General features: G+C 37.6%; 1 protein-coding gene across 1 annotated transcript in view; it reads right to left on the bottom strand.

The window, feature by feature from the left end:
* ttc17 (tetratricopeptide repeat domain 17) overlaps window positions 1-12,286 on the bottom strand; it is a 94,367-nt gene that overhangs the window by 16,199 nt on the left and 65,882 nt on the right. Inside the window, exons 17-21 of the mRNA XM_060839078.1 lie at window positions 11,686-11,850; window positions 7,751-8,022; window positions 6,890-7,064; window positions 5,438-5,558; window positions 2,235-2,394 (exon numbers count right to left, since the gene is read on the bottom strand). Coding sequence (XP_060695061.1) covers window positions 2,235-2,394; window positions 5,438-5,558; window positions 6,890-7,064; window positions 7,751-8,022; window positions 11,686-11,850 — 893 coding nt within the window. The remainder of the gene's footprint in view (window positions 1-2,234; window positions 2,395-5,437; window positions 5,559-6,889; window positions 7,065-7,750; window positions 8,023-11,685; window positions 11,851-12,286) is intronic.

The following is a 12,286-nucleotide window of genomic DNA, read 5'->3' as shown; positions in this document are numbered from 1 at the left end:
ATGGACTGGCTCAATGGACTCCCGCTCCTATTTCTTATAAAATGTCCATGTTTCTGCTGCACTTACACCTCCTCCTCCTTGTCCCATTTAAATCTATCACCATTATCAATTATTATTTCCTACCACATATGCTTGCTTAGTACTTCCTCAAATGCATTTACACTATTCACTTTAACAAATCCCAGTGGTCGCAATCCTCAGGTTCTTTCAACTCATTGGGTAACAATTCATGTTCCTTAATCTCTCATCATTGCCCTCTCTATCAACTTCTTAAAGTTCCCAATCTATGAGCATTTCACTTAATACATCTGCAAATAGATTAAACTTAAATTTAGATTCTGCACAACTATTTTTTTTTCTGGGATAACCAATCCATTATCAAATAAGTGAACTTAGATCAGAAAATTATAAAACACTGCAAAGCTAGTTATGTAAACAGTACATTAGTGCAACTTTTAAACACTGCCCAACAGAATAACGCCCTTTAATAATATCCAATATAAAAGAAAGGGGGAAGGAAGAGGAGAGGAGAAATGTGGTAGACCAGGAGAGAGAAAGGGAGAGGGAGACTACTAATCCAGAACTCCAGGTTAATGCCAAGAGACATGGGTGCAAATCCTGTGAACCTGGAATTCAATGAACAACTTAAACAAAAGAGGTAAACTTAATAGTGACCATATAGTCACTGGTGATTGTCGTAAAAATCTGTCTAGTTTACTCATGTCCTTCATGGCAGGAAATACGCCATCATCTTTGCTGTCATACATGTGACTCCAGGCTCACATGTGACTCTTAACTACACTCTGGCAGTTAGGAATGAGCAATAAATGCTGGGCTAGCTGGCAATACCCACATCCCATTACTAAATTAAAGAGAATAAATCAAATCTAGTCCAACCTACATCAATGTATTAGAGAGTGTACAACAATGGACCACATGCCAAAAAGCTGTCCAATGACTATTGAATGATGGCCTAACAACATCCTTTATATAAGTTGGGTATCCTTTATCAAAAACCTCAGGACCAACTCTTTTCTGAATAAAGAATATTTTTGGCTTTAGGTTACAAGGCACTAAAGAGATTTGCAAAATTTTAATTGCTTGTTCTATCTGGCAAATAGGGTTAAAATCAAGATTACAGCCTCTGTTTGGAATGCTGAATTATACAAATTATACATTAAGGAAATACAAAGAACAGTCTGCATCTCAGACGCACTGATCAAAGAAACGGATTCTGACCCTTGCAAGGGTTTTTGGAACCTGTTCAGTTTTGCCAGCTGTGTTGGGAAATCTTTGCCATCTTGCTTAATGAATCAGTTAAGTAAGTCAGTTCTGAACAAAGGTCACTGGACTCGAAACACTAACCATGCTTTCTCTCCACAGACGCTGTCAGGCCTGCTATATTTCCCCAGCAATTCCAGTTTTGGTTTAACAGAACCTCAGCTTCCACAGGTCTTTGTTTTACTATGTAAGTAATTCAAAATGGTTATTACCTCCTGTGATGGCCGCACCCAACTATTATTGATCACATTGTGTGCATAGGTTTGTATAAATAATTATTCACAGAGGAGAAGAATTTGGGACAAAATAATGACCACACTTAGGTCCACGATGGGTCTGCTAGGGTCCTTTGAGGAAAAACATGGCTCTTAGTCCAAATAGACGTGAATGGACCTTAATGCAAAACTCTTTTTTTTCCTCTCCCCAAGGGCCTGACTGGATCCAAATGGCCTCATAGACACACTGGATCTGGACCCTTTGTGAAAAAAAAAACTTTGTTTTTAGGCCTGTTCAGGCCAAGCAAAATTCTTTTCCAAAGCACCTGATCTCAGCATATCTACAGATCTGTTTGGGTCTGCTCTTGAAAGACCTTTGATATTTGGATGTGCGGATAAAGGATATCTGACCAGTACTTCAGTCAAGTGGCTTCATCCATGTCTTGCATGAAATATTCCTAGTATCCAGAATCATATTGTGGTGAACCAATAAAAGATTGCACTATGCAAAGCATGCTGTAGCCTACAATCAATCACAGGATTGGGAATAATTTGATTATTTTGCATCATTATATTTGGTTATACAGGTGAGTTAATATATTAGACATATATTATATATTATTCAGCTGATCAATATAGTATTTTTTAAGCTTCAAATTTGATTTAACACACAATAATTCAGTAAAGAAAACAGGAAGTTTCATGACAGAGGGGATTTCTTCCTGCATTTCAGCTCACCTCCTTCAATTGGCTTTCTCCAGTATAATGAATACTGAGTCGACTCGCTACACCATGTAAATGGTCTAAAGTGTGCATACTGGCAGGAAGATTGGCATTACAAACCGGTTCTACTGCTGGCTCTTGCAGGCACGTGGCAAAGTCAATATGTTCTGTAATACTAGAAGAAAGTTGCAAAATACATGACAATGAGTTTCTGAAAACTAAAGACAATCATTGGAATTTATTTACAATGGTAGCTGTCGTGACAGGAGACCGGTTTTTTCAACATTGATTCCGAAAGGCACCTTTGGCATATTAGTCTTGCACTCAAAAAAAATATTTGAACAGGTTACTTTTCCTACTGTTCTAATGTTGCGATTTATATCTTTTCCACGTTTCCCATTTCAAACAGAGCCAAGTCAGTTTATTTTGTGTAAAAGTAGATGAATGCATACTACATCATCACAGATGGCTTTTGGAAAAAGTAATCCACTTAGCTCCATTTCTTCTGACATTTGTGTCACCTGTTTAATTTATTTTCTCTTTCAATTATTTATCCAATTCTCTTTTAAAAGCTAAACTTGATGTCACTATAAGCATATTTCCGGGTGATATTTTATGACTAACGATAATTAAATATCAATCTAAATTCTCATAGAATACCACGTGGCAGTCAGTTGGTCCACTGAATCTTTGGATGTTCTGTAAAACCAATTTGGTTTGACCCATTTCCCTACTCTTTCCCATTTACTTGCAATCTGAAGGATTGCTTTGGAATCTCTGACTACACTAGAAGCAAAGTCCAATCACTTGTTGCTTAAACACATTTTTCTCTGATATTGCAACCTGTACAGTGTATTAGCAACATGAAACGGTTAGCTTCAATTATTGCTCAAATGTTTGAAGTGTCTTATCTTTCCATTTGTAAACTGTGCACTGTCCAGGATAGAAATTAGTGGTCTTAGGCCTATTCAGGAATCTGTGCAATGTAAGGAAAATAATGATCTGACTAAGGTAGCAGGATAGTTTTGATGCAGCCTATTTCAGCATCAAGTCTACACGATAAACAAATAGCTCAGACACTATTCACAATGATACTGATAAAGCCAATCTTATACCATGTGGAACTGTAGGAATTCCACCCTGTATATTGACTAATAATGGTGTGCGGACAGAAGTCAAGACCATTACCAGATTTCTCAATAGGCATATCAAAGAACAGAATTGTGTTGGAGTGCTCCATTACAAAAGTGAAAATGAACACATGATCTAGCCCACTAAGGTATGTGAGAAAATTCTTAAAGGTAGTTGCAGGTTCAAATATAGCAAGCACATCATATACAGTATATATTGGAAATAAACCAGGGGTAGGAATAAGGAGTCATTCCATCAAAAACTGGTGGCACGGACTTTCCTGCAGAAATGAGGAAAACATTTATAATCGCTACAATCCCATAACAACACTATCTATTTAGGCATACATGGTGCGATGTTAAAAATGAGATTCAATCCTGGGAAAAAATAGTGGACAAAACTGTAACATAACATTCAGTGTTTAAAGTGTAGACGCACTTTTCAAATTTCACGTCAAATAACAAACATTAACTGCCACATAGTTGTAAAAAAGTGTCCTTAACAGCAACACAGGGTCTTTGATCAGAAACAACTTTGAAATCAGGCAACATCAGATATTTGGGACAATCAGGCTCATTAATTCAAATTGTAACAATTTGTCAGAACTCATTCCAACCATGGAATTTGTCATATTTTAAAATATACTGACCAACAAGTTGAGTTTATGTGTACAGCCAGGAAAGCGGAGTTAAGAGTGCAACCAGATCAACTATGATCTTACTGAGTGGCAGAACAGGCTCAATGGGCTGAATGGTTTATTCTTGCTCCAATTTCCTATAATCTTATGTTGGCGTTTCTGTTCTGCTCAAAATTTCCTCTCTCCTTACATCATCCTAAACTCCCGTTGTAATCAAATTCATACAGTGGCAGCATGTCTAGATCATGATAGTGACACATCACAAATGACTTGAGGGCCTATTAGTAAATAGGCGCATTGTCCAATGAGCTCAGGAACATTCCACTACTATCAATATGTACATCTTGCATAGTTTTTAATGAAGATGAAGTATTCTTCCATGCTTCAAAAGCTTTTGCAGCATGTCTAATTTTCCTGCAAAACTGAATAATTTTAGTTAACGTAAAAAAAGTGGTTTAATTAAAAAATTGAAGTGAAAATACCATGAATGAGATAGATAACTTATTTTATTACGACAATACGAATTCATAATTTTTCGATGATGGTACGGTCAGCACAGAAAAGTATCGAGTGTGTAAAAGAGAAACATCACTGCAAAACTGTTCTAAGCACAAAAACACCACTAACGTACAAAATAATTTCCCAAACACAAGTAACATGCCTAGTGTCTAAATGACTGACAGAGATTAAATAAATTCATATCTCGGACCAATGTTTTATCCTTCCACCCTAAAAAAATTTCAATCAATGTTTCCAATGATGAATTTACAATAGTTTATTATTTTTGATTTTTTTTGTTATTATTTATAACTAAGTTGTCCAATGCAGATTAATTCACTTACTACATGTCTCAAAATAAGATGAGGTTAGAAATTAAAAAGTGCGTCTCTGGCAGCTGTGCAAAGAAATATTCTCCTTTACAAGTTATAATCTCTATAGCCATGTAGGTTCAGAAATGCATTAATGCCTTGAATGTTTTTGTCACTTCAAATCATTCGGGAAACCAAACAGTATCACAATGTAAAACATTTTTAATTTTGAATAATCACAACAGATACATCTGAGCTCCTTAAAATTATACTTCTAAATTTACAGTTATTTCTAAACTATCCTTTCAGGATGGAATTTCTGATCCTGTTCAGTAAGACTTAATTCATTGCTGAAGAATAAAACCTGGATATGTAGACTTTACACTGTTGGCAAATTGAAGTGCACACATAATGAGATTGTTTAAACACATACAAAAGGAGACTAAATTATTTTATTTCAGCTAGCACTTTTGTCTATGTTAATTTGGTAAAAGTCCAATGAGGACAACGAAAGCTGTTTCAATGTACAATAAACACCAGCTCCCATCCTGTGATGCTCCCATCCTGTGTATTCTAAGGTATTCAGGACATACATGCAATAAAAAATATTCATATTATCTAAGGAAAGAAATCTGGCTTACTCTATATTTTTGGCAGAAACTGCTAGCCACGTGCTTGCAACCATTGTGAGTTCCACTCTACGGATTTTCATGCATTCATCAGGGCTAGGCCATCCAAGGCTGATATAATCTCGCTTCTTTCCTGTAAGATCCACAAATATGAAGCCAACTGAAACAGAGCATCTGGTATTATAAATCTTGTTCTTCATAATGTACCATTCCTAAATTTTAGTCAACTTGGCACAATGCAAGACATAAGAAAGTGCATACAATTTTCTCATTACTAAGAAAATACATGATAGAATGATACTACATGCCAAAACAGACAGTGCATCTATTTTCAGCAGTACTTCATTGGGCTGCTAGATGGAGCACTATGCAGTGGTATAGTGCTTCATCTCAGGAACAATGTCTGGAACTAATGTCAGGAACTAAATTTGTTTTGTGACTAATAAAGTGACATTAGCACCGCTTTTCAAGCAGTGCTGCAAAGATGAGATTCCCTAATTTTGAGTTAGCATAAACTGGAAGTTTATAGCAAACATATAGGCAATTCTATTATTTTCACTAATCTGTGTGACAATGAGGATTTGCTGAGAAAAATTAGTGAAAGTGAAATGCACCACATTAATGCTCCTAACATTTAGTGTTCAAAACGCGTGTGGACATTGGAGATTTACAACCAAGTAATTTAATGGACACACAAAGTTTCATGAATATTACCGAGAAGCGTGCTGACCACAAAGAAGTCCACAAGGTTCGAAATTACAAAGTGGTAATATAGCAAACATTTCACTTTGGACTGACATGAGGAGAAATCCCTTCAGTTGGAAGATGAGTGTCTTTGGACAGACCTTTCTCTAAGGGAGTCAAGCCACAAGGTGCAGTTAGGAAAGTGGTGCTGAAGTTGAAGATCAGCCATTTATTATACTGAATGATGGATGGTCTAACATTGCTTTTATTTCTAATATTTGCATAATCCTATAACTAATGATTATTATTTTATTCTCCAGAAGAATTATCAATTTCCATGTAGGTTATATAGGTTGGGGGCAGCACGGTGGCTCACTGGTTAGCACTGCTGTCTCACGGTACCAGGGTCCCAGGTTCGATTCCAGCCTCGGGTGACTACGTGGAGATTGCATGGTCCCCCCATGTCTGCGTGAGGTTTCCTCCGGGTGCTCCAGTTTCCCCCCACAGTCCAAAGATGTGCAGGTCAGGTGAATTGGCCATGCTAAATTGCCCATAGTGCTAAGTGCATTAGTTAGAGAGAAATGAGTCTGGGTGAGTTGCTCTTTGGAGGGTCAGTGAGGACTGGTTGGGCCGAAGGGCCTGTTTCCACACTGTAGGGAATCTAATCTAATCTTATACATGTGTGACAAAGATTCTGGCCCAACGGGAAGAGCGACTGATCCATGCACAAAATAAAGTAGCACGAGTGAATTCCAAACCTATATTTTGATAATCATTTACCTTGTGGTCCTGGTGATGGTATTTTAGGCCCACTTATTTCAAATGCAGAACGATAACGATCATCTTCCTCAGTTACTAGATAACTGTCACTCTTCTCACCGCTTCGAATACTGTAGTCTGGATTATCAACACTGTCTATTTTTGACTTCTTAATACGTTTAACTTGGACAGTTATCTTTTTCAAACAAAAATGAAGAGTTTCAAGATTTAAGAATGTAAACATGCAGTATATTTTGTCTTCATTGCAAAAGTAATCATTCTTAGAGTGTCAAAAGCAGTTTATGTATGAATCAATACACATCTAGTGTAAATGTAATTGCTGACCACAAATATTACTTAGTGAAAAATATACATAAACATATCACAGCCATGCTTTTTTGAGCCCATCAACTGTAATTTCAAAAATAAAGTTGTAAATAAAAAAAACATTATATATTTCACAATAACATGACTAAATTTAATCAATGAATAGTTTTTTTTTATATTTTAATAGCTTCATTAAATCTTTTAATTCAAGGTCTTAGACTTCCAAACAGCCTGGGCTATGACAGACCATTTGTACATCAATAACCGATTACAGTTTAAACCCCACATACGTGCACTCTGAACATCTACAATTTACAATTTTCCAGCTTCAAATTATGTATCAGTTTTTAATAATGCATAATTATTAATATGCATTATTAAACATAATGCATGGAACATAAGAAATTGGAGCAGGAGAAGACCGCAAATGGAAATAAACAAATCACCAAGTAACACCTACAGACCCCCTCTGTTTATCTACAAACCACATTGATTGCAAAAATAGCATTAACGCAAAATAAGATTAAATTCCCTTTATTACTGAATTAATCTTACCCATTCGGCTTCGTCGTCATCATCATCTTCACAATCTCCAAAACAGGATCCTGGTACTCCATCCTGGACACCTTTCTTTAAAACCCGAATCCCCTGTAGGTCCACTCGGTGACCTTTAACCTCAAATGCTCCTTCAAATGCTCCCAAAAGGTCTTTTTCTGAGGGCCAAGTATTTTCAAAAACTTCTGATGTGGCAGATGGATTTTCATCAGTCTCCAAAGTTTTGGGAATTTCTCTTTCATTAGTGTTGTTGTTTTCTGCTATAATTACAGCTATAAACAGCAAATACCCATTAATTAACAATACTGGAAAGAGAGGTAATGATTTCTTCAGGGTGCAAAACAAATACAACATACCTTAAAGAATCCATAAATGACATGATCTTGAATTGTCTGGAACTAAGACAACAGAACATAGTATCTATACAGCAGAAGAGTAAATGAGTCAAGATATACTGTGGAGAACATTCCAAAGTGTTAGTTGTCTCATGCTCTGTGATCTACATGAAAATGTGTTATTAGCTTGTTTGATCACAGATCAACTACTGCAGTACTGCACAGGCTTCGTTACTGCAAACAGTTCTGAAATGGTACAGCATTAGACCAATTATCCTTGATTCCAAATGGCTGAGTCGCTACGTGGACATGTTCCGTTTTATAAAGATGCTCACTTATCCTGCTGATAAGTGCTTCAATTTGACAGGAAGCAATTACAAGTTTCAAATGAACCAAAGAACTATGGATGCTGGAAATCAAACAAAAACAGAAATTGCTGGAAAAACTCAGCAGGTCTGGCAGCATCTGTGGAGGAAAAGCAGAATTAACATTTCAGATCTAATGAACCTTCTTCAGAATGGGACCTCTGTGGTTCCTGCATGCAACGACTTCTGAATCTAGAAGCTTGTCTGTTGGTTTGCTAATCACACCCATCAAACAGGCTGCATAGCTGGGAGAAAGTGAGGGACTGCAGATGCTGGAGATCAGAGTCAAGAGTCCGATGTTGGAAAAGCACAGCAGGTCAGGCAGCATCCGAAGAGCAGCAGAATCGATGTTCCGGGCAAGAGCTCTTGCCCAAAATGTTGATTTTCCTGCTCCTTGATGCTGCCTGACTTGCTGTGCTTTTCCAGCACATCTGAAGTTCGGTGAGCACCCAGGGAGGTTCATAGTAAGGTTAACAAGCAATTCCCCACTTCCTAGTGAGAATCTTGTCATGATGTCCAGAATTTAGTTAAAGAACGCAGTGAGTTGCTCCTGCCTTTGAGATAGACCTCGCTGACCTCTGGTGTGATATTGCCACATTACTTGATATAGCCCACATACCACTATCTTCACTTCCAAACCTAATGTGTCATGCATAATTTTCTAACCCTCGTGTTTTGTTTAGAACAATTAATTGATTAAACCATTCCATGGATAGTTTTGAGATTCATTCTACTGTTATAATCCCCCAACTCCTGTCAATTGCCTATAATTGCCATAAATGTCTCTAACCTCACTCCTTTTTTTTAGATTACTTACAGTGTGGAAACAGGCCCTTCGGCCCAACAAGTCCACACCGACCCGCCGAAGCGCAACCCACCCATACCCCTTACCTAACACTATGGGCAATTTAGCATGGCCAATTCATCTGACCCGCACATCTTTGGACTGTGGGAGGAAACCGGAGCACCCGGAGGAAACCCACGCAGACACGGGGAGAACGTGCAAACTCCACACAGTCAGTCGCCTGAGGTGGGAATTGAACCCAGGTCCCTGGCGCTGTGAGGCAGCAGTGCTAACCACTGTGCCACCGTGCCGCCCCTTGTAGTTATCATTCTTTCATATTGAAGCTTTCAGCATTTATCTGGGTAGTCTCTCACTGCAGCCACAGATGAATCCTCTATCCATTGTGTTACAGCTAAATGATCCCATTTAAACCATGAAGGGTGCTCAAATGTGTTATTTTCTCATTCATCTGTTTCAAAAGTGGACTTCGTTCTAAAAATTTGATTCCTGGTAAATTGAAGACTCGATCCATTTTGACACCTGAGCACAGTCCAAAATTTTTAAAGGTGATTTCTGAGTTGGGAATGTCCAAATAGAACCTTTCCAATCTTGAATACAGAGGGGTCTCAAGTCCAACATTGCTCATACACAGTTGCATCACTGCAATGTTTTAAGTCACTGGGGCTGGAAATCTCATTGCACATGACTAGATTATTTTTTAACATTGTTTACTATGGTACATGACCCAATCGGTACTACTTTACTACTCTCCCTTGCTCAGACTCGAGGTTGCTCTGCTCCCAGCCATACAACTTCAGCCTCTCCATGGTGTACTAATACCCGCAGTTTGCAACAGGGAGCGTCTATCAACCAAGACCCAGCCTATCTCTGACCATGCAGCAGCTCAACAGCAACCTCACCGCCACCTCCAGAAACCACCCGTACAATGTGGATATCAACATCAATTACTGGGCCAGTATTTACTCTAGTTGACTTTGGGGAAGTGTGATGAGCTGCGATCTTGAAATGCCACAGCCATTTAGTGTAGGTGAACCCAGTGATTTTGTTACCAACAAATAAACACTAAAAAAAAAGCTATTGGCCCAACAAGCTCGCCAACTCACAGGAACTTAGGAGCAAGTTCCTTCAAACCTGCTCCACTATTCAATCAGATTATGACTAATCTTGCGGTGGTCTCAACTCCACTTTCCTGCTGGACCCCCATAATCCTAAATGCCTTTGCCAATTAAAACGCAACCTAACTCTGTTTTGAATAAATTCAATCATCCAGCCTCTACTATTTTGAATTCCAAGGCTAACAAGCTTTGGAGAGAAATAAATAAAAATCCTTATATCTGTATTAAAAGGGAGATCTCTTACTATTAAACTGTGTCTCCTAATTCCAATCTAGTCCAAATGAGGAACCCTACCAATCCATTCAGAATATTATATGTACTTTTCAGCGGCCTTAAACTTAGTGGGTAGTGGGACAGACTTGAGCGACTGAAAGACCTACTCCTGTTCCTATTTTTGAGGCTAACGGCCAGGAAAGAAACAAAACTTCCCTTTATTAATAAATGCAATTCAACGATCACATAAACCCAGAAAGATGACCTCAGAAATTCTTTCCTTCAGGATTGCTGCTGACACCCTTAAGAAAAATAATTCTCCTCTGCCCATCTGCTGTGCAAAATTCCTTCAAACAGATACTTGCATTTTTTTTTGCTGAGTATGGAAATCAAGCAGATGAAATAATTTTACAGAATCTACATTGTATTTGACCCATAACAAGGTCAACTGATGGATGTAAAATCAAATTATGTTCATTGGCATAAATTGTCTTTTCCAGACCTTCCAAATAATGATTTGTTTACATTTGTAAGTTGTCATTATAATTCTCTTTTAACTATGTCAATTCTGGTTTTGATTGTGATTGGAAAATGACTGTTCTCAGCTGAATTTCACCAATTTGTATTATAATTTTAATTACTATATAAATACCTTTGGGATCAATAGATCAACACAAGTATCAAGCATGTTTTTAAGTTTATCATGTCCATTACAAAGCCAAGATGCGTTTTGGGGCAGACAGTGATGTTGTGGTGCCATCACTGGGCTGATAATCCAGAGGACTAAGCTACTTTTCTGGGGATGTGGGTTCAAATTCCACCACACCAGCTGGTGCAATTTAAATTCAGTTAATAGATCTGGAATATACAGCTTAACTACAGTAATGATAGTTGTCATTTTCAATGTCACCCAACTGGTGCATGAATGCTCTTTCAAGAAGAAAATCTGCCATCCTTAACTCATGTGACACTCGATCCACATTAAGGTGGTTGACTTTTAAATCCTCTTTGGAGTGGCCGAACAAGGTACTAACTTCAAAAGGTAATCAGAAGTGGGTTACAAATCCACACCCCATGAAGGAATAAAAAATAAATGACTCACATTTAAGCTCAGATGGTGATGAATCCCCTGTTAAGTCTCCAGACAGCTGGGAAGCTTCTTCAAGGATGGCTTCCTCTGAGGACTCTATTATCTTTTCTGGATTGGTAAAATATTTTTGATGTTCATGAACTGATAAGTCATGTTCTATGTTGTAACAATGGCTTTCTAGGAATAAGAACATTGACATGCAGGTTTTATATTATACTTGATTTGTAAGATTGGTGAAACACCATTTTTATTAAAGCTAACAGAAAATTAATAGATCAACACACGTTTCAACATAAACATGATTTTATATTGTAAGCAGCTTCATTTTCAACACATAATGAAAGTATTAAATATTGGAAACACTCAATAGTCCAGGCTGTATCTAAGGAAGGAGAAAAAGAGCTAATGTTTCAGGTTGACAACATTTCTTTCACAAAAAGTGAGATACTGACCATACCCAACCAGCTTGTGTCAAACTTACAATTATACGTGATTCTACAATTGGATAACATTTGGTATATAACCCCAAGTGCTCAAAAAAATAATAATGAGAAACAATTAATGATTGTCACTTGGTTTGCAATATGGTATACTTGCTTGTACTAAATGTTTT

Source organism: Hemiscyllium ocellatum, chromosome 18, assembly GCF_020745735.1.
Source record: "Hemiscyllium ocellatum isolate sHemOce1 chromosome 18, sHemOce1.pat.X.cur, whole genome shotgun sequence".
Classification (NCBI taxonomy): Eukaryota; Metazoa; Chordata; class Chondrichthyes; order Orectolobiformes; family Hemiscylliidae; genus Hemiscyllium; species Hemiscyllium ocellatum.
Note: the sequence above shows the minus strand (reverse complement) of the source record. Positions and strands in the feature narration are given on the sequence as shown.